The sequence below is a fragment of the Callithrix jacchus genome, chromosome 10 (assembly GCF_049354715.1).
Source record: "Callithrix jacchus isolate 240 chromosome 10, calJac240_pri, whole genome shotgun sequence".
NCBI lineage: Eukaryota > Metazoa > Chordata > Mammalia > Primates > Cebidae > Callithrix > Callithrix jacchus.
The window spans coordinates 128,067,163-128,094,569 of record NC_133511.1 but is presented as its reverse complement, the minus strand read 5'-3'; the positions used below and the strand labels follow the sequence as shown (position 1 = coordinate 128,094,569).

Below are 27,407 nucleotides of genomic sequence, written 5' to 3'. Positions count from 1 at the left end.
TTGAGGAAGAGGTGGTTGGCTTGTGCATGCAAGCTGTGCGTCAAGGAAGCCACTCGCTGTCTTTGGGAGTTAGCCAGCCCTGGAAGGGGCACCTCTCCCTGTGTCTGTGACATTCCCCTGCATGTCGAAGCGTCGTAAGACGGGAAATAAAAGACATGATTAGTCCAGTTTGCTTATCAGAAAGGCTGTTACTCTGTGTGGATGGAGGCAGCAGGCTGGCAGGAGCTGGAGAGGGGAATGGCACGTGTGTAGAAGGAACAGCCAGTGCTCAGGTGCCTCCGCCGGGCCCTTTCCCACAGGGAGTCATGTTTCCAGGGTGGGTGATATCAGAACGAGACCCTCAGAGTTCTGCAGTGCTATTTCGGTTAATGCCCCACGTGGCTCGTGCAGTGATTCAAAGCAATTCCAAGGCACAGAGGACAGAGTCTGCGCTCTCCTCTGTGTGGTGCTTAAACCTCTGTTTTACTGCAAAACAGGTCTTAATTCAAAAACCTTGCCCCTGGGGATCTATCCAGAGCGAAGAGTGAAGTGAAACTGTGAGCCTAAAGGTGTTCAACTTGGCACTGTTTAGGAAAGTGAAGGGTTGGAGCAAACTGTCTTTTCCAGAATAGAGGGATGAGAGGACCCCGGCAGCTTGGCGTCCACACGGAGCAGCGGGCAGCTGTCGCAGGCACACCTGTGCCGGCTGCTGGTCGTGCGGGCAATATCTGCCTCTGTTCTAAGAGCCACCCTGTCCCGTGCCTGGCCCCTCAGCTGCTCCCTTTTCACCTTTGCTCTCTCTCTAAAGAACCTCAGTCCCCGAGCCCCCAGACCTACCTGGGAGGCAGCGGCAGTCCTGGGCCCTGCAGAAGTGACCGTGGGTATCTTTGGTTCCTTTGCCTCTCCCTGTGCCTCCACCACTGTTTAAAACTGGTTTCCCAGTGAGGGAAATGGGGGTAGAAACATCTCCTGCCAGAGCAGGGATTCCTGGTGGCGAGAACATCCTAAAGCTTTGCAAAGCTCTGGTGTTTGACGCTGAGGAAGTGGACTCATGGAAACTGCTGGAACCCTTTGAGGACTTGGATGGAGTTGCTGCCTCCAGGGAAGAGGATTGTGTTCAGCCCACTCATTGATAGAAATCTTTCGATCTCGGCGAAAGATGGTCTCATCGTCTTAGAGCAAGGGCAGCCCTCTCGCGTGGAATGGACGCGTTTGCCGTGTTCGCTGCAGCGCCTGCAAACAGGCGTGTGATGTGTATGAATGCTCACTGGGTGAGGACGAAGATGACGCAAGAGGAGGAACTCGACTTTCCCCCAGAATGTCTTCTGAGTCCTAGGAAAAGGGCTGTGACATTTTACTTTGAGTTTAAAGCCAGATCTGAGAACATTTTTGGGCATGTGATTTAAATTGCAGATTTTAATAGGACATCAGATGCAGTGGGAATCTTTTTAGCTGGTTTCCCAAATGACTGCTGCATGCCACACTGGTAAAACTCAACTTGAAGCATGAAGAGACTCTAGGACCCACCTGTACGATAGAGCATTTGTACAGTTACATCTGGTTTTTAACCTCTGAGCTTCCTGGCAGCCAGGGCAAGAAGGGAAAGATGGGATAACAGAATTCTTTTGTCTGGTATCAGATCATCTGGAAAGATTCTTCTTGGTGTTCTCATCCAGGAAGAATATTTTTTTCATGCGACATGGTGTTTGCAGGAGGGGTTTTGCCGAAAACAAAATGGCTTCAAATACCTTTGGTCTCAGTGAAAGCTGAGGATGTAACGAATAGGCTTTGAGGTAGACAGACACTAAACCAGGGAGGTTCTAGTGCGTTCCCATCTCATATTCTGAAGGGATTGAAGCATATAACTTGAACAGTCATCCACAGAGGAGATCTGGACAACCGCAAAGCTGTTCTCAAGAGAGAAGTGAAAAAAGGAACGAGAGAAAATTGCCTCACCACACGTCATGTGATTCGATGAAGTGCCTCAGAGTAGCCAATGTATCGAGACAAAGGAATTAGTGGTTGGGGGGAGACGGAGGGAGAGGATGCGGAGGTTGAGGGGTGGTGGCTAAGGGACACAGGTTCCTTTTATTTTTTTTTTTTGCAAATACTCAAAAATGGATTGTGGTGATAGATACCCCACTCTGTGAACTCACTAAAACCCGCTACATTTTACATTTTATTTAAATAATTAGTTTATATTTTTGAGACAGGATCTTGCTTTGTCATCCAGGCTGGAGTGTAATGGCACAAACATGGCTGCAGCTTCGACCTCCCTAGCTGAAGTGATCCTCTCACCTTGGCCGCCCCCACCAGGTAGCTGGAATTACAGGTGCGCACTACCACGCCTGGCTAATTTTTATGTCTTTGTAGAGACGGGGTTTCTCCACGTTGCCCAGGCTGGTCTTGAACTTCTGAGCTCAAGTGATCCACCTCCTCGGGCTCCCAAAGTGCTGGGAGCACTGAGTTACACACTTTAAATGAGTGGATTCATTGGTGTGTGAATTCTATCTCAATAAAATGTTTTCTTAAAAAAAAAATTAAAAGGAAATTGACCAGTATGGCCAGAGTGTGCTGGACTGAGTACAGGGTTTGGTGCCAGGGAGTGTGGAGTAGCCCACGTGGCCTGTGGGTGTCTCAGGGAGCTGTCAGTCACTGTGAACTTGGTAAGGGGAGCAATTAGGACTGTGGCAGCCGTGGGAGCCCCCCCGAAACTCCTGGTCCCCGAGCAGTTGAATGAAACGATCCTGTCAGCGGTGCAGATGGACTGAGCAGGAATACACCCCTGCCCTCCCCTCCTGAGTCTGCGTTGGACGCTGTTTTGCGTGTCCCCGAATCTGTGAGGACAAGGGGAGGGCCCACGCTGCATCACACTCTCTTCACTGTCCCGAGATGTTTTTCTCTTCAGCTCTGGGGCTGCAGGGCTCATTCCTGGAGCAGGGGAGAGCGCTATCCAGGTGTGGAGCATGTCGCTGTCCAGGTGCGGAGCGTTTTTTTTTTTTTAGGATGGAGGGTGCTGTGTCCCCAGTTCCTTCAGCAGAAGCCTGGGTCTCTCGGCATCCACTGAGCCTCAGGCCACGTGGAGGGAAGTGGGTGGATGGAGTGATCCGCTCTCCAGCTGCAGCGGGTTTCCTGCCACGTGCAGAACAGTCTGCCGGTAGGGAAGAAGTGAGACAGGTGTGAGTATAAACAGGAGCACATGACACGAATATAAATATATACCTGTGTATTTCCAACGAAAAGGGCCAGGTGGCAAGGGCCGAGACCAGGTATGCACCACTAAATACTGGAGATGGTTTTGCAGCCCCTGGAGACCCCCTTGGACTGAGGCTGCCTTCAGAAGCTCCCTTGCAAATAATGGGAAGCTGCTGTTCCTCACGTTTTGGGGTCACGGATTCATTGGAGCATCTGAGGAGTCTTGTGAAGAGTGGACACCTAGGCACACACCCTCGTCCTCTGTGGAATCCTCGGCGGTTTATTATTATTCCCAGGAAGCCCCCATCAGGCGCCAGGCAGGCCCCTGGGATCTAGTCTGGCAGAGACCCCCCAAGTATCTCTCTCTAGGCAGCTCTCATGGCAGGCGCTCTGTTGATGAGGCCAGATGGAGACCCCCACCTCCAGCGCAGGTACACTGTTTGGTAGTCCAGGGACACATGCAGCACGGAGCGCCTCCTGCAGGAGCACCCAGCACACTGACACCAAGGCAGGACTCCTACCTGCTGCATGTTCTGCCACAAGGGACGGCAGCTGCCTGGCTTTGCACCTCTCTCGGTTCACTGATTGAAGATTGAGGAGCTGGGTCTGTGTGTGACCACGTGTGTGCCGATGGGAGGGGGCACCGTGGCTGTTCCCGATTCTGAGAGGAGGCATGGGTGAGCACTCATGTGTCCCCCAGGACAGGGAAGCTTGACTCCCTCCACACCATGCTTTGCTGGGCTTCTGTGAACCGAAGCTCCCTCCTGGGTCAGCCCTGCATGTGGGTTTTCTTGAGGCAGGACGTGGGAGGGTGTGTCTGATTAGCTGCACCAAGAGTGGCTCACTGCAAATCGCAAAGGGGATTTCTTGATGAGAATGATCATGACAGTCCTTGCAAGGCCCCGTGCTTTTCCTCAAATCCTCAGCCACAGCCACATTTGTCCTGGTCTGGGGGTGGGGCTGGCGTAGACTCCTCCTCCCAGGGTCAGCCTGGCTGGTTCCTGACCAACTCTCTCCATCTGTGGTGAGATGAGAAGAGCCAGGGCCTGAGAGGGAGTTCTGCTTGAAGCACAGTGGGTTTCACTCAGAGTACTGGGCTCTATTCTGCCTGACCTTTCCCTGACAGTGGGGCCGAGTGTCCTCACTGGTGAGGAGCAGTGGGTGACGGTGCTTCTCACTTCTGCAGACGCCTTATCCTGGAGGTGTATAATGCTGGGCATCCCGACAGGACCATGAAATTTTTCTTCATTTTCCTGACCTGTGATCTCCCAGAGTTTAGTAACCTCTGCTCTAAGCCATAGGGTGTGCATGTGTGTGCGCACGTGCACGTGTGTGTGCACATGCGCGTGTGTGCCTTAGACACCATTTATTGAGCACTTCCATCTCAGCTTTGTGCCGACTGTCTTCCTACACTGTCTTGTTAAGCCTCCAACCTGCCTTTGACAGATGAGGAAACTGAGATGTGAGATTCAGTAACTCACCAGGGATCTCACCTAGGGGAATCAGAATCAGGATTCTAAGCCAGTGTTTTGTATCCCGGAGACTGCCTGTTGGTCCCATTTGCCATCTACTCTATCCTGGGAGCTCCATTGAGGCAGGGCTGTTTTATACCCATCTGTAATGTCTATGGCACCTGCCTAGGACTCGGGAAGAACACTTGGGTGCATAGCCCTGTACTGGCAACATAACGTCCACTAGAGCTGTCTGAGGTTTGGAAAGCAGCGTTGGGCTAGGGTGTACGGGGTTGGAATTCTTTCTCCTCTTGGTCTGTAGCCTTACCCAGTCCATCCTCAGAGCCTTCTGCATGTGCTGAGCTTTGGTGCACAACCCTTGTTCTCTCTACCCCACACTTTCCCATCTCCCCGACACTTCTTCCGGGGATGCCCTCCTTTCCAGGACAGCTTCTCTCTGCCCTGGTGATGCCCACTTCAAGCTCTTGCCCCTCCAGGGCATCCTCCTGCCACACCAGGCACACAGTGGGGCCCCTGGGAATACCACTGCATGGCTTTCTGTGCCGCCCCCCCCCCCCCCGGGTTTAAATAGTGATGCTGAAATAGTTGCATGTTCAGGGCAACTGTGGACTCCTTCATGTGTGGTTTTTAGGTGTCTTAAAACCCTTAAAAGCTTTTCTTGGGAGCCTTCAGACTGCCAAACCCAGTGTAACCCTCGGACGCCAATCTTTTTTTCAGTGGAATTCATTGAAATGTAGGGAAGCCTGCCTCAGAAGCAGGCAGGAACACAGAGGAATTCTTCACCTGCATTTCGCTCTCCAGCCTGGAGAGGCAAGAGTGACCCCACGCGTGCCACCTTCCAGAGAGGCCTGGTGCAGGGTCAGCCTCCAGCGACGGTCTAGTTAGAGCCGTTCAGATTCTGGAAATGAGGACCGGAAGATCCGGCTGAGGGAGAGAGGCGGGTCGCACGGGCAGCTGGCCCTGGCACCGGTGCTGTCCTTGTCTGCGTATTTGTTTTTGCTTCCTGGTTAAACTTTATCTGCATCTCAGCAAAGTCCTGAAAACAAGCCAACAGCCCTAATGTAGGAAGCTTGGCCTATCTGAGACTGTTGGAAATAAAATTTAAAGTGGGCCAGGCGCCGTGGCTCATGCCTGTAATCCCAGCACTTTGGGAGGCTGAGGCCGGCAGATCACCTGAGGTCAGGAGTTCGAGACCAGCCTGACCAACATGGTGAAACCCTGTTTCCACTAAACATACAAAAAATTAGCTGGGTGTGTTTGTGCGCACCCATAATCCCAGCTGCTTGGGAGGCTGAGGCTGGAGAATTGCTTGAACCCGGGAGGCAGAGGTTGCAGTGAGCCGAGATTGCACCACTGCACCCCAACCTGGGTGACAGGGTGAGAGTCTGTCTCAAAAAAAAAATTGTTGGTTGAATCCAGACATTCCTGTTTTTTTCTTTCCTTCCAGAATTCTTTTTTTTTTTTTTTTTTTTTTTTTTTTTTAGGCAGGGCTTCTCTCTGTCACCCAAGCTGGAGTGAAGTGGCCCAGTCATAGCTGACTGCACCCTCGACCTGCTGGGCTCAGTGATCCTCACTCCCCAGCTTCCTGAGGAGCTGGGACTATAGGCAGGCACCACCATGCCCTGCTAATCTTTTTTTCACTATTACTTTTCATAGAGACCAGGGTCTCACTGTGTTGCCCAGGGTGGTTTCAAACTCCTGCCCTCAAGCAGTCCTCCCGAGGAGCTGGGACTGCAGATGCGTGCCACCGTGCCCATCTCATGGTTTTACTTTGATTTTTTTTGTCAGTGCTGGGTCTTGTTGTGTTGCCCAGGTGGTCTCAAACGCCTGGCCTCAAGTGGTCTCCAGCCTCGGCCTCGTAAAGTGCTGGGGTCGCAGACACGAGTCACTGCACCCAGCCTTGGCATTTTTAGTATATTACAAATTATCAGCCGTTAGCCGAGGTAGCAAGCTAGTCTTTTGGAGTTATGGTAGACGAGCTCTGTAACTCTGCTGTGGTTCCATAGCGGTGGCTGTGAGAATAGTGCGGTCTCCCTGTCTGTCTGGAGGTAGGCTGGTGGGGGGCAGGGCTGCCGGGTCGCTCTAAATGTTTACGCTCCTGTTGTTCCCGGACTCTGAGTGACGGTTGCAGATCCGTCTTTCCGTGTAAATTCTGCCTGGATGTTTTCAGAAGGAGGAGTTTGGTTTCCAAGAGCTCTTTAAAAGTCATGATATAACCTCTAAGGAATAGTTAAATGCCCAGAGGAGATCCAGGTGCTCGGATGTGGTTGATCCGTGCAGCTGCCGCAGGTTCAAGCCCGTCCTGGAGCCGCCCTGCGTGTGTGCCTGTCCAGAGAGGGAAGCAGTGGGAGGGAATTCAGAGACAGAAGGTTTTGCGCTAACAGCCACCTCCTTCCATCAGCGCAGGCAGACGTGCACTCTGGAGAGTGTGTTCGTGTACTTTTTCTCTGGGTTCACGGGGTAGTCACTTCAGGAAACATGGAGGGTTCCATGCAGGCTGGCGCCGGGCACACGCAGAGAAATTGGACCTGGCTCCTGTCTGGACGGGGACAGGGCCGATGAGAGCTCAGCCGTGATAGAAGCTTTTCTCCCCAGAGGACACCAGCCGCATTTCACCTGCTGCAGCCCTGGGAGTACACAGCGCTAAGGGGCCTTTCCTTTTTCCCAGATCCCAGCAGCCATCCAGAAAGGATGCTTGACACGGCCCCAGGGGACCAACCCTGGCCCTCTTCTCACCTTCGGAAGGGACCCTGCGGACTCTGCCACCAGCAAGCAGATACATAACACGCCTGACCCCAAATGCCCAGATGCACATTAGGAGTGGCCTGGTAGGTGTTGGGGAGGGGGTGTTAGTAGGCCCGCCCCTCTCTGGAACTTTCCTCCTGGTGAAATTTGGAAGTGTGGTGCTTCCCCCACATCTTGGAAACCTCTGGGTGGCCGACTTGGACTTCCCAAAGTTGAGTGCTAAGAAACGGCATGAGGGACTGGTGAAGGAGGCTGCAGGGGGCTCTCCCTCCTGGCACGCGGGTCTCCCGGTGCAGCCTCTGCTGGAGCCTGGCAACAGGGGCACAGGCAGGAGCTGCAGGGTGGAGGTTCTTGCAGTAGTGCCCAGCGGGGGCACCGGCGGAGCCCTGGGATGCTGCTGGATTTGCCAGAGATTGAGGGGCAGGGGTGCTGGCCTGTCAGGGTGGTCCTGGTCAGCTGCCCTCCGGCCAGAGAGAGGTGTCATCACCAGACTTTCAGATGACTCAACGCTAGGGAGAATGCGGACTGGATGCCGGGTAGAGACTGTGGGAAAAGGGGCCGCCCCGTAGGGTGGGCCCGTGCCGAGAGGCTGTGGCCTGGGTACTTCTACGGACAGACTGCGAAGGCCGCGGGAACTTGGGTCTGAGTAGCTCAGTGCACATACTGTCTTCATGGAGAAGAGGAGGGAGAGCAGGGCAGGGAGGGAGGGAGGACGGAGGCTAGGCTGACATCAGCAGAGCTGGCTGTCCCTTGCCTGCCCCACCCAGCTCCATCCGGGACCAGGTGTCTTGTCCCTGCCCAAACCTGGTCAGCATCCCATGGATGTGCCACTGGGGAGGTGGAGTGCTCCGAACCTTGCCTCCTGCCCCTGCTCCGAGCCCTGCCTCCTGCTCCTGCTCCGAGCTCCTGCCTCCTGCCCCTGCTCCGAGTTCCTGCCTCCTGCCCCTGCTCCGAGTTCCTGCCTCCTGCCCCTGCTCCAAGCTCCTGCTTCCTGCCCCTGCCCCTGCCCCTGCTCTGAGTTCCTGCCTCCTGCCCCTGCTCCAAGCTCCTGCCTCCTGCCCCTGCCCCTGTTCTGAGCCTTGCCTCCTGCCCCTGCCCCTGCTGTAAGCCCTGCCTCCTGCCCCTGTCCCTGCTCCGAGCTCCTGCCTCCTGCCCCTGCCCCTGCTCCGAGCTCCTGCCTCCTGCCCCTGCCCCTTCTCCGAGCCCTGCCTCCTGCCCCTGCCCCTGCTCCCAGCCCTACCTCCTGCCCCTGCCCCTGCTCTAAGCCCTGCCTCCTGCTCCTGCCCCTGCTCCGAGCACCTGCCTCCTGCCCCTGCCCCTGCTCCGAGCCCTGCCTCCTGCCCCTGCCCCTGCTCTGAGCCCTGCCTCCTGCCCCTGCCCCTGCTCCGAGCCCTGACTCCTGCCCCTGCCCCTGCTCCGAGCCCTGACTCCTGCCCCTGCCCCTGCTCCGAGCGCTGCCTCCTGCCCCTGCCCCTACTCTGAGCCCTGCCTCCTGCCCCTGCCCCTGCGCTGAGCCCTGCCTCCTTCCCCTTCCCAGAACTTGTTCCTCGTGGCTCCAGCGTGGTCCTCACCACTCAGCAGTCCTGGGAAAGAGAACGAGTTTGCCGCAGCGGAAAGTGCATTCCTGGTCGTCTTTTCCGTGTCTCTGGTCAGGCTTAGACTGGGGTCGTCTTGGAAGGAGACAGTGGACCCAGCCGATACCTTGAGGGGACCCTGTTCTCAGAAACCCTATTTTCCCATAAAAGTGCAAGGGCATGGCTGGCAGGGAACAGGAGCTGGGGTGTCAGGGTGGAGCGCCTGCCTGGGGAGTCCCATGCCACAGCCTTCACCTGGCGGGGGAGGTGAGCAGGCAGCACCCTGTGGTCCCTCTTCTGTCGGAGCTGTCACCTGAGAACTTGTCTGTGGAGTGCCTTCCTGGCACAGGCTCAGCTAGCAGCGCAGATGGGAGGTGCGCCGGGTCCTGTTACCTGCCCGTGGGACGCTCTGGCAAAGCCGCACTGTCAGCCCGGCAGGGGCCTCTGCCTGCACCCTGAGCGGGGGGCCTGGTGCTGCGGTTACTGTGTGAGCACACCCCTTCCAGGTCACTTCCCTGTGGTTTGTGTTTTTTATTTTACTTTTTAAAATTTACATCTTTGGCTTTTATAAGCCTAACTTATACTCTTGTAAATCCAGTGAGATCTCAGTTTCCCCACCCGTGGCCTGTAATTCTCAGAACAGGACAGCTGTGGTCAAGCGTCCCAAGGCCACCCACAGCCCTCACCAGGCTCACTGATTCGCCAGGAGGATTTGCAGAGTCCTTAGTGAAGCTGTTTTAGTGACAGGCAGAGTTCATGACAGTGAAGGGTGGAATCGGCAAAGGCCTGTGGGGCAGAGTCCAGGAGAGACTAGGCGCCCGCTTCCTGCGTCCTCTTCTGGGGAGGCACGTGGACGGCTCCCAGCGAAGATGTGTGACGGCACACGTGGAGTCCGGCCCCCCGCAGAGTGCTCCAGAGTCTCGGAGCCAGGCCTTTCCTTGGGGTTTCTTCGCATAGGTATGCCTGGCCTTAGTCCCCAGGGCCCCCAGAGATCACACTGCTACCACGTGGCGTGGGGTCCCCACTGTAGCGGGTGTTGCTAGCACAGGCCATCTGATGTGGCTCAAGGGCCCAGGTAAACTCAGGCACTCTTACCACACTGGGTGTTCCCGGGGCTCAGAGGTGATCTCCCATGAGCCCGGGAAGGGCCCAGTCTTTCTCTGGAGTGTGTGGAGTTTGGACAGCCCAGGCCTGCTGAGTTAACCCTTTATTGCACTACAGTATTTAAATGTCCGGCATCTGGTCCAAGCTGCAACTGGATCACATCCTGCTGTGACCATTTATTAGCTCTCTGATTTAGATACTCTACATCTCTTTGTTTGCTTGTTGGTGAAATAGGGGATGTCACAGTGCCTGCCTCCTGGGCGTGTGGGAGATGGATGGGTTGGCAAATGCTGACCACTGAGGTCTGGGCAAAGGTTGGTTGCCTCCTCACCATCTCCAGAAGACAGAGGGGTACATCTCCCTAGACCCGCGCCTCCCCCTCATGGATACTCATTGCACCGTGTGACCCTTGATTCCAAAAGCTGACCCCGCCCTTGCAGGTGGTGCCTGAGGTCACCGGAACCCCACAGGCCCACCTGCTCTGTGAGTGTGCCTGTGTGTGCCATCCTGTGGACACATGATGTTTTCCATATCTAGATTTACTTCTTATTTTGCTGCCTCACGGAAAATTTGGCAAGCAGAGAAAAGGGTTAAAGTCACCCAGCCCCAGCGCCAACTGTCTGGTGGCATCTGGCTCCATTTCCTCCGGGGCAGTTTCCCATGGCTGTGACCGTGGGTCAGTGCCATGCCCTTTGTGGCCGCTTGCATGCTCATGGTCTCTACCGGGAAGGGTGAGCTTTGGCACAGCAGGCAGTGGAGCTGGCCGGGTGGATGGAGGCAGCCTTGCTGTGCCCTTCAGATGGGACCTGGTCAGGAATCCCACGTGGACAAGAGGATTGTCTGTGGTGTGCTCTGGCTGGCCTATGACTCAGAAACTTCGTTTTTTTTTTTTTGGAGACAGAGTCTCGCTCTGTCACCAGGCTGGAGTGTAGAGGCACGATCTTGGCACACTGCAGCCTCCACCTCCCAGGTTCAAGCGATTCTCCTGGCTCAGCATCCTGAGTAGCTGGGATTACAGGTGTGCACCACCATGCCTGGCTAATTTTTTTGTGTTTTTAGTAGAGACGGGGTTTCATTGTGTTGGCCAGGCTGTCTTGAACTCTGAACCTTGTGATCCGCCTACCTTGGCTTCCCAAAGTGCTGGGATTATAGGCGTGAGCCACCATCCCTGGCTGACTCAGGGACTTCCAAAGGTCACCCTTCGTGACTCTGAGTGCTGGCTGCTTTCCTGGTAGGTCATTCTGGCCAACATCGACCCCCTTTGACACCTGGGTAGAGCAACTTGGCAGCCAGCTCCTGAGGTGGGGTTACCTGAGGTGTGATGCTGAGCATGGAGTTGGAGGACCCGGCTTCTAGCTCTGCCTTTTCTGGCCGAGGGGCTGGGAGTACCCTCACCTCTCTGACCTCAGTCTATGGACCTCTGAAATGGGTTCAGTCACCTGCCCACCTGCCAGGTGTTCTTAAGGTACAAGGCCTTGAGCTGCAGAGAGTGGCTTGTCTTGTGCCCTCTGTGCTTCTGGGCACGTTCTGAGATGTTCCGTGACCTGTCTGGGGCCTGAGGGGAGGAATGAGACAGGGATGGGGCTGGGGAACCAGGGCCTGATCCGAGCTGCCACCAGTCAGAAGGGTGTGTCCGCCAGCCCCATGCAGATGCCTTAAAGGCAACGAGTTCTTTGTGCGACTTGCACCCGCATAGTCAAGCAGCTGTTCATTCACTTCGCACATGGTGATTAGGCACCTACTATGTACCCATGAGCCACATGCTCCACACAGCTGTGAAGAGTCAGAGAATCAGATGAACCAGGACTTGTACAAATAACAGCAATCTGTCAGCATCCCATAGAACAGGGGACTCTAATCGATTTGTGGGCAGGGCTCATGGCTGTGCAATGAAATTTGGCATTGACAGAAGCCACGGGGCAGGTTCCTGGAGGCGGGTTCGTTACTTCGGTCATAGCGACTGGAGGAACTGGAGGAGGTGCCTGGTCCCTGCCTCCCTCTCACAGATTCACTCCTCCCAGCGGGGGGTAGACCATGCTTCTGGACTTCAAAGCCGGCTCCACCACCCTCAGAGTCTGTGTGCTGGGCAGGGACAAGTCTGCTTTGTACCCATTCTGTGGCCGTGAACCCACTTATACTTCTCAGCCTTGCTTTTCTTATCTGCAAAATGGAAACAGCCACTGGATTTATCTTAAAACTTAGGTCATCAGTGTCTCGGCTTGAAAGAGAACCGGCTCACAGTGGCCCTTGCAGACAAGCTCTGCTATGCAGGCGACCGCCATCTGCTGCCAGGTGCCAGGTGAACAGCAGCAGCTCTGACCATCGTGGCGACCACCCTTCATGGCACACGCCAGCTCGGCGCAATCTCTGGGCAGGCAGTGGCGACACAGCTCTCCTGAGGCATGGAAAGACGCGCTCGTCCCTGGGATCGCAGTGTATCTTATGTATTCAGGATCTCCTGTATCCGGGATCTCATGTATCCGTGAGAGCAGCGGTGCTTCCTGCAGCTGAGGCCTCTCTCTTTGAAGTGCCTCAGATTTCCAGCTTTGTCCAGTTGGAATACCAGGGGAGGGCCCATGGTTGCTGTGGAGAAGGTACAGTTGGGGGAGGTGAAGGCGTCTCATCTGCAGGGACGCCACACAGCCTGATTGGAAGAGTAACGCTCCATCTTGGGAGAAACTTTTGGGCGCTGCTAGTTGTCTTTAACTATCATGTCTGTCTCTCTGATGGCTCCGGGGAGGTCGGGGAGCCTTTTATGCTGTTCACTGATACATCCTCAGGGTCTGTGGCAGGCCCTGCCTCTTTGCAGGTGCCCAGTATTTGTTGAATGCCCCACTGAACAAAGCTTTGAGCACACACCTTTATTTACAAGTAGGGTTTTCCCCATATGACAGTCACTAAAAGATCTGTGTGTGTGCTTGTGTGTGTGTATTAACTGAGGCTTGATATCTCTCTGTGGTTTGGTGACTGAGGACAAATACCTCTGACCACGTATGAAATTCCTGACTGAGCATGCAGATAAAGGCTTGAAGACAAAAATGACAGCAGTGGGAAGAGAATCATTGTCTGAGCCATACCCATGGTCCTGGTTAACATGTGGCTGCCACTGGGGAAATTGGTCTGGCAGGTCCTAAAAAGTTAAATGTAGAGTCACATTAAATGTAGAGTGAAGTTATATGTAGAGTGAAGTTATATGTAGAATGAAGTTAAATGTAGAGTGAAGTTAAACGTAGACTGAAGTTAAACGTAGAGCGAAGTTAAACGTAGAGCGAAGTTAAACGTAGAGCGAAGTTAAACGTAGAGCGAAGTTAAACGTAGAGCGAAGTTAAACGTAGAGCGAAGTTAAACGTAGAGCGAAGTTAAACGTAGAGCGAAGTTAAATGTAGAGCGAAGTTAAACGTAGAGTAGGCGTATGAGCCAGCATTTCCACTCCTGGGTGTGTCTCCAAGAGAAATGGAATCGTAAGTACGAGTGAAGACGTTTTCACAGGTGCTTATGGCAGCATTGTTTATAATAGCCAAGAACTGGAATCAGTCATGTTTGTCAGCTGAGTAATAAATAAACTGTGGGGTGCCCATATGATAGGGTGTGACTCAGCCTGAAATGGAATGGATTACAGACGTGGGCTCCCGCGTGGATGCACCTTGAGGACATTACCCCAGGTGAAAGGAGTCAGATGCAGAGGCCACGTGTGATGGGACCCCATTTACACGTGGTGTCCAGAAAGGGCAAATCCACACAGGCAGAACACAGACCTGTGGTTGCCAGAGGCCAGGGGTGGCTGTGAATGGGGTTGGGGTTTCCGTGTGGGGTGCTGAGAATGTCCTGGCATTAGATAGTGGTGATAGTGACACAACATGGGTAAAAACCAGTAAATACTTCAAAGTGGTAAATTCTATGTTAGGTGAATTTTATCTATCTGAAAAATTGCTAAGGAAACAAACACCCCAAAAGATTTCTGTTGATTTTGTTCAACGTGAAATCTCAAGCACTGAGGGAGAGAACTAGGCACATGCGGGCATTCATCAAGTAAATGATGAGAGCAGGGATGGGTCTTTTTTTTTTTTAAAGACAGAGTTTCACTCTGTCACCCAGGCTGAAGTGCAGTGGTACAATCTCAGCTCACTGCAACGTCTGCCTCCTGGGTTCAAGCGATTCTCATTCCTCAGCCTCCCGAATAGCAGAGATTATAGGTGCCCACCACCATGCCAGATTAATTTTTGTATCTTTAGTAGAGAAGGGGGTTTCACCATGTTGGCCAGGCTCGTCTCAAACTCCTGACCTCAAGTGATCCACCCACCTTGGCCTCCCAGAGTGCTGGGATTACAGGCATAAGCCACTGAGCCGGGCAGGGATGGGTCTTTCTGAGCCATTGAGGGGAAGGGGTGCAGGGAGACCCCGGCTTGCTGTGCCAGAGAGCCTTTGACATTTTTAGAACCTTGCTAGTCTCTCCCTTTTCAGCAGAAAGAACAAGAGACGAGGCCAGGTGTGATGGCTCACTCTGTAATCCCAGCACTTTGGGAGGCTGAGACGGGTAGATTACAAGGTTAGGAGTTCGAGACCAGCCTGGCCAACATGGTGAAACCCTGTCTTTAATAAAAATAGGAAAATTAGCTGGGCATGGTGGTGCATGCCTGTAATCCCAGCTACTCGGGAGGCTGAGGCAGGAGAATTGCTCCACCTCCAGGAGGTGGAGGTTGCAGTGAGCTGAGGTCATGCCATTGCACTCCAGTCGGGGCAACAGAGCAAGACTCCATCTTGGGGGGGGTGAAAAAAGAAGCAGAGGCAGGCTGAGAGCCTTGGGTAGATGAAAGCATGGAGCTCGAATTTAAGGACCATCACATTCATTTGCTTATGTATTAATTTATTTGAGATAGGGTCTTGCTCTGTTGCCCAGGCTGGAGTGCAGTGGTGTGATCATGGCTCACTGCAGCTGCAACCTCAAACTTCTGGGCTCAAGGAACCCTCCTGCCTCAGCCTCCCCAGTAACTGTGACCCCAGGCATGCATCACCATGCTTGGCTAATTGTAAAATATTTTGTAGAGACAGGGTCTCACTGTGTTGCCCAGTTTGGTCTTGAATTCCTTGGCTCAAGCAATCCTCCCTCCTCAGCCTCCCAAAGTGCCGGGATTTCAGGAGTGAGCCACGGCACCCGGCCCACCACATTTATTTTTGTGGCTGACTCTCCTCTACGGTAGGCGGTGCCCATGCCAGGCTCACTCTTCTTCCTCAAGGGAAGCTTTCCCCTCAGAAAGAATATTTTTGTTCTGTGTGATTTGAGCATTAAAATTTTAATTTATTAGAGTGATACATTCAACAACTTTTCTTTCTTTTTTTAAAACTGTATTTGGGCTCTGGGGAACATGTGCACATCCTGCAGGTTTGTTGCACAGGTGCATACGTGCCGTGGTGGTTTGCTGTCTCCGTCCCCCCGCGTTGCCTACATCAGGCATTTCTCCCGGTGTTATCCCTCCCCCTCCTCCCTGTCAAAAACTTTTCTTCAAGCTTGTAAGTTTCATTTTACAATGATTTCTCTATTTATGTCTAGTTGATTTTATGATCCTTGAAGAGTGGGCCTCTGATTACAGTGTGATCTCATGTACAAACCTGAATTCCGGTTTTGGGTATGTAAGTAAGTGACCCTTATCAATCTCAGTATACTGAAAATAGGGGAAATCCTAAATTCTCTGAAACATCCAAGAAATGTTTTCCCTTTTCTAAAATTATGCTTTCGGTATAAAGTCTCATGTCTCCATCAGTCAGTCACTCACCTGCTTATTTTGGCTGTGATGAGAAGATGAATTGGTTTGGTACCTTTAATCCTAAAAGTAAACAGGTGCTCTGCGTAAAGGTGAGGCCTATTTCTGGATTTCACTTACAGTGAGTGTCGGGCAGCTTTGGTTTCTCTCTTCATCTCTGTCCTCAGGTTTAAGCCTTCTTGGGATTGTAAACCATTGACCCACGAAGGAAGCAGCCTGGACCTTCTGTGTAAGTCGCTGGAGTTGACCTTGGACGAGGGTTGGTGTAACGCTGGGACCCAGGAGCTGCCTCTTCCTCACAGTTCTTGCCCCCAGGAAGGGCCCTCTGCAGCCGTAGCAGGTCTTCTGTGACTTGTAGAGGGCTGGGTCCTGCTGTCCACCCCCTGCTCGAGTCCGCTGGTACTCTGTTCTCTGCATCTGTCTGTCTGGGCCTGCCTGCTCCCATCGGCACCTGCCCTTTGGATCCAGCTGCTAACATCCTGCTTCATGGCTTAATTCTCAGTTAACACAGAGTGAGGTGATTGAGGAATGCAAGTGAGTGACGTTGGGATTTGAGGCCACCGAGAGAGCAGGGCTGAGGCAGCGTCAGTCTCCTGGGTCTCACGCCCAGTCTCCTGGGTCTCAGCCTCACGCATGCTGGGGTCTGTTCGTGACATCGGCTCCAGCAAGCGCCCACTGCTTAGCTGTCCCTGAGAGTAACTGTGGTCCCATCAGAGCAGCCACCTACAGACCAGCATCCCTAGATGGGGCCTCAGTGGCCACTCTGAACACAAAACGTTTTTGGGGGTCGCTGCCTGAGTACCTGCCTGTCCGCCCCATCCTGGAGCGGGTGGTGATGTGTTTGGTGTCCATAAGGCGTGCGGGTCTCTCTGTGCCTTGTTTTCCCTGGAAAGTGGGACTGATCTTGCTCCTGGCCCAGCCTTTCCTGCCAGCGGCACTGCCGTGTGCTGATCCGTGCCTGTGCGAGTTTGCAGGTTGAAGCTCTCGCCCCAGCACTCAGTGTGACCTCACTGGAGCAAGGCTCTTTAAAGAGGTCATCAAGTTAAATGAGGCTGGTAGGGTGGGCCTGATCCACTGTCACTGGTGTCCTTAGAAGGAGACAGCTGTATAAAGACACAGGGAAATGGCAGTGCCCTGCCCAGGCGAAGGAGAGGACCCTGGAACGATCTGTGCCTGCGGAGGGACCCACGCTGCCTGGATCTGGGACTCCTGGCCTCTGGGGACGCGGGACAGTGTGTTTCTGTGGTCACAGCTGTCTAGTCTGCATACTTTGCTGCCACAGTCCTGGCTGACTCATGCAGGTGCCCAGGGCCAGAACAGGCTACAGAGCCCTGGATGGGGATCAGGCAGTGGCTGGGGGCAGGTGGGAGGGGGACTCTGGTCCTAACAGTCATGCCAGTGCCCTTTGACCTCATTCTCATGTTACAATGGAGACCCCAACCCCTCCTCTGGATGGGGTCCCTGAGATATGTCTGCTAATTATCGGGGAGCCCAGGAAATGAGTTATTGCTGGAGTGTTTGTGACACACACACACACACACACACACACACACACACACACACACGGTGTCCCCTTGACTTGGAATTGCTACAAGGCTCTGATGAGATGGCTCCAGAACCCATGGGCTGTGATTCCAGACCGGCCGCAGAAGCCCTCTCTGCCTGTGGTTTGAGTTGATTTATGAATATAATTTGTGGGGGACCCTGGCTTTTCAGTAGAGCTGTGTGTCTGCATCCCTGGAGGCCGTCTGTCTCTGTGTGTCTTACATGGCAGTAAAGAGAGGAAGGACTTTCTTTTCGGGTACTCGGTTTTGGTTTGCAGGCTTCTTTAGGAAGAGCAAGCTATGCTGGCTCTTGTTTGAATTGGATATTTGCCTTTGACGAGGAAGCTCGCCCGGTTAAAGGCGCTTCATCTTTTCCTCTCGCCCTGCCTGCGACGTAATTAAGGAGGCATGATTGCATCCTCTGGGTCTCACCTTTTCCTTTCACCTTTACGAGCCGATCGCCTCCGATGGCTTGATCACATCTCTGGGAAGAAGAAAGCCTTGATGAATGTAGATCTCTTTGCAATTTGCTTTTGTAATGAATATTCCAGTAATGAGTGAAGACGGAAAGTATGAAATTGGATTGATTAAGTCGCTTCCCTGGTAGAGGCGACGCTTTTCCACCCAGAGTGGTACACATTGCTCCTTTCACTCTTACCTTGTGTTTCTTTACATTTAAAATCTCTTCATGAAGGCTCAGGCCCTGGTCTTTTTTTTTAGAAACGGATTTTCTCTCTTGCTGCCCAGGCTGGAATGCAATGGTGCAATCTTGGCTCACTGCCACCTCCGCCTCCCGGGTTCAAGCGATTCTCCTGCTTCAGCCTCCCAAATAGCTGGAATTACAGGCAAGCACCCCCAGGCCTGGCTGATACTTTATATCTTTAGTAGAGACGGGGTTTCTCCCTGTTGGTCAGACTAGTCTTGAACTCCTAACCTCAGGTGATCCACCCACCTTGGCCTCCCAAAGTGCTGGGATTACAGGCTTGAGCCACCGCGCCCGGCCGGTTCTGGTCTTTCTAGTTACAGTGGAGACAGCGTGGGACCTTCCAACGTTATCCTGCCCCATTCAGGAAACAGGATTCCTACAAGCATCACGAGTGTGGATTCTGACAGAAGATAGCAGGTTTATTTGATGTACTGGTAAATGACTGCTCATAGTCACAGCCTAATAGACTTCAAGGACCGCAGGTCACAAAGAACGGAGTGGAGAGTCATCGTGGGCTGCACTGTGTCCCCTCCCCGGATTCCTAAGTTGAATCTCTAAGCCCCAGGACCACAGAGTGTGACAGTATTTGGAGACAAGTAATCTGGGGTCATATGGATGACCCTACTCCAGAGGGTGGGTGTCATAGGAGGGAGAGATGAAGCCAGGCACGGCGGCTCGCACCCGTAATCCCAGCCCTTTGGGAGGCTAAGGTGGGTGGATCACTTAAGGCCAAGAGTTTGAGACCAGCCTGGTCAACACGGTGAAACCCCATCTCTACTAAAATTACAAAAATTAGCCAGGCGCCGTAGTACGTGTCTGTAATCTCAGCTACTTGGGAGGTTGAGGCAGGAGAATCACTTGAACCTGGGAGGCAGAGGTTACAGTGAGCTGAGACCACGCCACCACACTCTAAGCCGGAACAACAGAGCGAGACTCCGTCTTAAAAAAAAAATAAAAAAATAAAATAAAGTTAAGGGCTGGGCGCGGTGGCTCACACCTATAATCCCAGCACTTTGGGAGGCTGAGGCGAGCACTTGAGGCCAGGAGTTTAAGACCAGCCCGGCCAACATGGTGAAACCCCGTCTCTACTTGAAATACAAAAATCAGGCAGGCATGGTGGTGCACGCCAGTAGTCCCAGCTACTGGGAGACTGAGGCAGGAGACTCGCTTGAACCTGGGAGGTGGAGGTTACAGTGAGCTGAGATCATTCCACTGCACTCCAGTCGGGGCAACAGAGTGAGACCCCATCTCAAAAAAAAAAAAAAAAAAAGATGAGAGAGATGAGGAGCTAGACATGCACGGAGGGACGACCCTGGTAGGGCACAGGGAGAAGGTGGTGTCTCCAAGCCAAGAAGAGAGGCCTCGGGAGGACCCAGTGCTGTGCGGACTGCAGCCTCCAGGATGTGAGATAATACATGTCTGTTGCACGAGCTGCCCTGTCTGCAGGGCTGTGTACGGCAGCCCGAGCCAAGACCTCCGAGGTGATGGGCAGCGTCCTGTCTCCCCGTAACACACAGGTGTATCAGTTCCCAATTGTGAATGAGGACATAGTGCGGAGGGGGATACAGCTGAACTGACTGTGCTGTGCGTGCTTTTGTATTTTTTTTTCTTTTTTCTTGAGACAGGGTGTTGCTCTGCCGCCCAGGCTGGAGTGCACTGGTGCTGGAGTGCATTGCGGCTTATTGCAGCCTTGACCTCCTGAGCTCAAATGGTCCTCCTGCCTCGGCCTCCCTAAAGTCCTGGGATTATAGGCATGAGCCACTGTGCCTGCTCTGTTTTTCATTTAAGGGTCACAATGGCCTTCTCCAGCACCACAGGGGCTGGACGTCTACTGTTTGGATGGAGAAAATGAGGCTGAGATAGAAAAGCCAGGTGCATGGAGGCCAGCAGCTCAGAGTGGAGACGTGGCATTGCCTGACTTGCAGAAGCCTCCCCCAAATGCCTGCATACCCCTTGTTCCCATGTCCTGGCATTCTGTCACGGCCTGCAGGGCATCAGGCACTTCTGCACATACGTTATCAGAAAGTGGAGAAGCCTAAAGAGGCGGCCGATTGCCTGCAGAGGCACCGTGCCGTGCTGGGTGGTGACATACTCTCTCTTACTCCCCATCAACCATCTGTTGGTTCTGAGGCCTCATTTTCTAGACAGCAGTGAGCCACACTGTCTCTTCTTCTGAGAAGAGGCATGGATGTCCCTTTCTCCCCACGGGCATTGCAGATGGGTGCCGAGACGTGTGAAGATCTGGGTGAGCCTCACACTGTCCCCTTGCTAAGTACTTAAGCACTGCCGCCTCGAGGGCCTGGTTATGGATTACACAGAAGAATCCATAGAGAAGCGAAAGCCTCCTGCAAATGCCCGCCTTTGCAGTTACAGAGGCATTTCCTCTGGGCCAGCCTGGACAATAACATGGACTGAAAGAATGACGGCTGTGGCCACTGGGCAGCCCGGGCAGCTGTGCCTCTGCTTGGCTGGTCTGTTTTTTCTCAGTCGTGGGCTAGGGGCCCTGCAGGTGGTCGTCTCTGCTGTTGGTTGACCTACATGTGGGTGACTTGGAGCTTCCTCACAGATGAGGGCTGTGCTGTGGGAAGCAAGTCAGCTGTGCTCTTCCCCGTCCTGCTGGAGGCTTGCGCTGGACCCTTGCACTCAGCTCCCTCCCTGGGCCCCTCTTGTCCTTGCAAGGAGGTGAACTTTCCCCCAGGCACTGGGGCTTTGAAACCTGGTTGGCAGAAGAGCACCCCGAGGCCTCAGCTTTGGGCTTTTCTGTATTCATTTACCCCTGGGAGAAGCAGCACAGGTTTTGGAAGGGAACGCTCTGGACATGAGACCTGCTGGCTGTGTGGCTTGGCCACATCCTCTCTGAGGGCCACTGGGCTTATGTGTAAAGTTGGGGCCATGGCCAGGCATGGTGGCTCATGCCCAGTACTTTGGGAGGCCAAGGTGGGTCAATTGCTTGAGGCCAGGAGTTTGAGACCAGCCTGGGTAACATGGAGAAACTCTGAGTCTACAAAAAATTTAAAAAAAAAAACTTAGCTGGGGCGTGCTCCTGTAGTCTCAGCTACTTGGAAGGCTGAGATGCAAGGATTGCTTGAGCCTGGGAGGTTGAGGCTGTAGTGAGCTGTGATTGTGCTCCTGCACTTCAGCCTGTGCAACAGGGTGAGACTCAATCTCAAAAAAAAAAGCGGATCACGAGGTCAGGAGTTTGAGACCAGCCTGAACAATATGGTGTAACCCGGTATCTACTAAAAACACAAAAATTAGCTGGTCATGGTGGCGAGCACATATAAACCCAGCTAGCTACTCAGAAGGCTGAGGCAGGAGAATTGCTTGAACCCAGGAAGCAGAGGTTGCAGTGAGCTGAGATTGTGCCATTGTACTCCAGCCTGGGCAACAGAGCGAGACTCTGACTTAAAAAAAAAAAAGAATAAAGTTGGGGCGATGCTGTGTACTGAGAAACTCTCTGAGGTTTGGTAGAGTTTGTCAATTACATGGGCACTGATTGGTCACTGGCAAGGTGCCAGCGACTGGGATAAGCCCTGAATGCCACCACTGAGCATGGACATGGAACAGAATGGGGCCTGGGAGCCCCTGGGGGGATCACACACCTGCTGGTGGACGGCGGAAGCCAGGAGGAGGATCAGGTATGAGAACCTGAAACAAGGGGAGGGACAGCGAGTGAGTGGTCAGGGTTTCAGCCCAGAATGGCAGATGCATGTGGCTATTTCACAGCCCAACCCAGGGACCTGGTCACTGGGAGCCGGGAGCTCTGTCTTCACTGGCCATCTGTGGTCGCTGTGTCCTGGCTGTTGGTATGGGTGGGGGCAGCTTCCTGGGACTCCATCCAGGTTGATGTGGGAGCTGTGGAGTTGGCGCCCACTCCTGCTCTGTGAGAGAACCCCAGGCTTTGCTCCCACCCACTTGGACCCATCACTTGCCTGTGTGAGGGGTGACTCCCTGCTAGGGAGAGCATCAGGGCCCCCGAGAGACTGTGTAGGCCCCAGCTCCATTTGAAGGTGGTCATAGTCACTTCAGTGAGGCCAGCACCCAGCACAGTGCAGGGACATGGCAGGCCATCAGCAGATGAGAAGGGATGTGGTGGGTGACAGATGAGTGAGCCGGGCACCCTGGCACCAGCATGACGCATTTGGGCCCACACCTCAGTTTCATCTTGACTTTGGGTTATAGGCGCGGTGAATTTCACTGTCTTCACTGCTGTGCCTGCTTGCCAGGGTAATTCATGGGGCCTGTTTATTTCTGCCTTTCAATTACTCAGTATCCCTGCGCCTTTTCGTACATCAGCTATAAATGTTCACCGTGTTTTCCTGTTCCCTTGCCCTCGAGTCCTCCTCCCCAGAGGGAGGGCATCCTGTTTCCGGAGAGACCCCAGCAGCACTTGGTTGGGAATGCTCGGCTTGCTGACAGATGGTGTGTACTGAGGCCTGGGTGCAGGCTGCTGAGGGAGTTTGGGGCTGACCCTCTTAGGCGTACGTGGGGAGGGGCTGGACAGATGCGGGTAGGATGATGAGAAGGTGGTTCCGGTGGGCCATGATTGGAGTGATGGTGGTAGGGGCGCCAAGGAGGGGTGGCAGGATGAGAGAGATGGAGGGGGCAAGATTGCCAGGTCTCGGGAGTGGCTAGGATAATGGGCAGAGGCAGAGGGAAACATCTCGGGTGATGTCTCAGTTTCTATTGGGAGCAAATGGGTGGTGTCAAGGACTGTGTGGGGTCTGACCTTTGCCCTCCAAGTTAGCCTACCTCAGTTTCCCAATACCAACAGGAGACACGAGGCTCCTGGATCAGAGATACAGGTCAGTACCTTCCTCACAGCAACACCAACAGGAAGAACATTGGCCCTGTGGAGCCCCCAGGGAAGGCCACGTGGCACCACATGCACAGCAAGTTGTGTTATGGGAGGGAAGCGCTGAGTTTAGGGAAAGGGACTCCTTTATAAAGGATGACCTCAGCACGCCTGTCCTTTGCTCCAGAAGGGGACAGTGTCTCTAAGTTCCAAGGCTGCTCTCTGTACAAATGTAACAGAGGATGGGCCAGAAAAAGGCAGTCAGAGCCTCTGCTCATGCAACACACAGAAAAAGAGAAATCCACCAAGTACGGCCTCCTAACAACGCTTCTGCTTGGGTCTCTGCATTCCTAACATAGAAACCCATGAAGAATGATTCCTGGGCAAACGCGAGAAACCCACGAACTCCCCCAAATAAAATATGAGCAACCCATGAGGAGCTGTCCTGAGTAAAACACGAGAAAGCCATGAAGAGCTGTCCCCAAACAAAATGAGAAACCTGTGAAGAGCTGTCCCCCCAAAAAACATGAGAAACATATGAAGGCCTGTCCCCCAAAACACATGAGAAAACTGTGAAGTGCTGTCCCCCCAAAAAACATGAGAAACATATGAAGACCTGTCTCCCCAAAACACATGAGAAACCTGTGAAGAGCTGTCCCCCCAAAAAACAGAAACATGAAGGCCTGTCCCCCCAAACACATGAGAAACCAGTGAAGAGCTGTCCCCCCAAAAAAAACAAACATATGAAGGCCTGTCCCCGCAAACACATGAGAAACCTGTGAAGAGTTGTCCCCCCAAAAAACAAACATAAGAAGGCCTGTCCCCCCAAAACACATGAGAAACCAGTGAAGAGCTGTCCCCCCAAAAAAACAAACATATGAAGGCCTGTCCCCCCAAACACATAAGAAACCTGTGAAGAGTTGTCCCCCCAAAAAACAAACATAAGGCCTGTCCCCCCAAAACACATGAGAAACCAGTGAAGAGCTGTCCCCCCAAAAAAACAAACATATGAAGGCCTGTCCCCCCAAACACATAAGAAACCTGTGAAGAGTTGTCCCCCCAAAAAACAAACATAAGGCCTGTCCCCCCAAAACACATGAGAAACCAGTGAAGAGCTGTCCCCCCAAAAAAACAAACATATGAAGGCCTGTCCCCCCAAACACATAAGAAACCTGTGAAGAGTTGTCCCCCCAAAAAACAAACATAAGGCCTGTCCCCCCAAAACACATGAGAAACCAGTGAAGAGCTGTCCCCCCAAAAAAACAAACATATGAAGGCCTGTCCCCCCAAACACATGAGAAACCTGTGAAGAGCTGTCCTGAATAAAAGATGAGAAACCCATGAAGCACTACCCTGAACAGAACACGGGGAACCCATGAAGCACTGCCCTGAACAGAACATGGGGAACCCATGAAGTACTGCCCTGAACAGAACATGGGGAACCCATGAGGAACCGCCCTGAACAGAACACGGGGAACCCATGAGGAACCGCCCTGAACAGAACACGGGGAACCCATGAGGAACTATCCTGAACAGAACACGGGGAACCCATGAGGAACTATCCTGAACAGAACACGGGGAACCCATTAAGCACTGCCCTGAACAGAACACGGGGAACCCATGAGGAACCGCCCTGAACAGAACACGGGGAACCCATGAGGAACTGCCCTGAACAGAACATGGGGAACCCATGAGGAACTATCCTGAACAGGACACGGGGAACCCATGAGGAACTGCCCTGAACAGAACATGGGGAACCCATGAGGAACTATCCTGAACAGAACACGGGGAACCCATGAGGAACTATCCTGAACAGAACACGGGGAACCCATGAGGAACTATCCTGAACAGGACACGGGGAACCCATGAGGAACTGCCCTGAACAGAACACGGGGAACCCATGAGGAACTGCCCTGAACAGAACACGGGGAACCCATGAGGAACTATCCTGAACAGAACACGGGGAACCCATGAGGAACCGCCCTGAACAGGACACGGGGAACCCATGAGGAACTATCCTGAACAGGACACGGGGAACCCATGAGGAACTGCCCTGAACAGAACACGGGGAACCCATGAGGAACTGCCCTGAACAGAACACGGGGAACCCATGAGGAACTATCCTGAACAGAACACGGGGAACCCATGAGGAACTGCCCTGAACAGAACACGGGGAACCCATGAGGAACTGCCCTGAACAGAACACGGGGAACCCATGAGGAACTGCCCTGAACAGAACACGGGGAACCCATGAGGAACCGCCCTGAACAGGACACGGGGAACCCATGAGGAACTGCCCTGAACAGAACACGGGGAACCCATGAGGAACTGCCCTGAACAGAACACGGGGAACCCATGAGGAACTATCCTGAACAGAACACGGGGAACCCATGAGGAACCGCCCTGAACAGGACACGGGGAACCCATGAGGAACTATCCTGAACAGGACACGGGGAACCCATGAGGAACTGCCCTGAACAGAACACGGGGAACCCATGAGGAACTGCCCTGAACAGAACACGGGGAACCCATGAGGAACTATCCTGAACAGAACACGGGGAACCCATGAGGAACTGCCCTGAACAGAACACGGGGAACCCATGAGGAACTGCCCTGAACAGAACACGGGGAACCCATGAGGAACTGCCCTGAACAGAACACGGGGAACCCATGAGGAACCGCCCTGAACAGGACACGGGGAACCCATGAGGAACTGCCCTGAACAGAACACGGGGAACCCATGAGGAACTATCCTGAACAGGACACGGGGAACCCATGAGGAACTATCCTGAACAGAACACGGGGAACCCATGAGGAACTATCCTGAACAGGACACGGGGAACCCATGAGGAACTATCCTGAACAGGACACGGGGAACCCATGAGGAACTATCCTGAACAGGACACGGGGAACCCATGAGGAACTGCCCTGAACAGAACACGGGGAACCCATGAGGAACTATCCTGAACAGAACACGGGGAACCCATGAGGAACTGCCCTGAACAGGACACGGGGAACCCATGAGGAACTATCCTGAACAGAACACGGGGAACCCATGAGGAACTATCCTGAACAGGACACGGGGAACCCATGAGGAACTGCCCTGAACAGGACACGGGGAACCCATGAGGAACTGCCCTGAACAGGACACGGGGAACCCATGAGGAACTATCCTGAACAGAACACGGGGAACCCATGAGGAACCGCCCTGAACAGGACACGGGGAACCCATGAGGAACTATCCTGAACAGAACACGGGGAACCCATGAGGAACCGCCCTGAACAGGACACGGGGAACCCATGAGGAACTATCCTGAACAGGACACGGGGAACCCATGAGGAACCGCCCTGAGCAGTATCTCCCCTCGCGTCTCCGTCACCCTTGCACATTTTCCCGAGTGTGCTGTTCTGTTGGCCGTGCTGGTTAATCTACCAGACAGGTTGGGACCAAATCCAGCCCATTTGTCTCATGCAGCCTTTCGTGAAGAGGACAGCCAGCAGGACTGCAGCAGTCACCTCAGTGGTGACCTCCGGGGTCCTGGATCTAGCCAGCCGAGCAAACCCCACAAGCCTGCAGGCTCCCCTTAGAAACCAGTCCGCTTTCCCCGTAAGTTTCCGCTGACCTTTCACTTGGCGGCATGTGTTGTTAACCCAGCTATGGCGGGATGATTGACAGTGGCACACACTTCACCTGCCAAACAAGGAACAAGCCAAGGGCAATCTTGCCATCTGTGGTGCTCTTGGATGTTGAGTTGAGGCTGGACTGAAGTTAGCCTGTGCACGTTCTTTTTCCTTTTTTTTTTCCGAGACGGAGTTTTGCTCTTGTTGCCCAGGCTGGAGTGCAATGGTGCCATCTCTGCTCACCGCAACCTCCGCCTCCTGGGTTCAGGCAATTCTCCTGCCTCAGCCTCCCGAGCAGCTGGGATTACAGGCACGCGCCACCATGCCCAGCTAATTTTTCGTATTTTTAGTAGAGACGGGGTTTCACCATGTTGACCAGGATGGTCTCGATCTCTTGACCTGGTGATCCACCCGCCTCGGCCTCCCAAAGCACTGGGATTACAGCCGTGAGCCAAGCCCGTGCATGTTCTAACGGATTTCTCAGCAAGAATAAGGTGAATGGGCATCAAACTTGGTTGGGAGGTAGTGGCATTGATCTCCTTCCCTGAATCCTGGGACACATTTCCTGCAACCTTTTCTAGTTAGACGTCTCCTATGGAGAGCTGCCTGCAGCATTCACATAAATAACGTGCCGCTGGCATGTTGACCAGGTCCCTGAGGGCAGCTCCACTTTGAAGGGGACTTCTCGGTGATCGAGGCTTTGTGACATACAGGGAATGCTTGCTTACGTACTCAGAGGTCTCTTATGACCCCTCTAAAGTGCCAGTGTCCACGTTCTCAGGAGGGAAGCACTTGGCTTCCGCACAGGAAGTAGAGAGCTGTGGGCAGACGTGCCCTGGAAAGTAAAGGTTGCTGACATTTGCTGGAGGCTCCCTGCCCCCCCCCGCCCCGTCCCCAAGAGGGACCTCCATAG

The 27,407-nt window shown here is 53.6% G+C and overlaps 1 protein-coding gene across 23 annotated transcripts in view; it reads left to right on the top strand.

The window, feature by feature from the left end:
• Positions 1-27,407, top strand: part of SHANK2 (SH3 and multiple ankyrin repeat domains 2) — a 720,394-nt gene that overhangs the window by 50,544 nt on the left and 642,443 nt on the right. For 11 of the 23 annotated variants that reach the window (XM_078341734.1, XM_078341731.1, XM_078341728.1 and 8 more), the window contains exon 3: positions 7,315-7,474. The exons of the other annotated variants lie outside the window; for them this stretch is intronic. In XM_078341734.1, coding sequence (XP_078197860.1) covers positions 7,454-7,474 — 21 coding nt within the window. In that variant the 5' untranslated portion in view covers positions 7,315-7,453. The remainder of the gene's footprint in view (positions 1-7,314; positions 7,475-27,407) is intronic. 23 annotated transcript variants of the gene reach the window in all.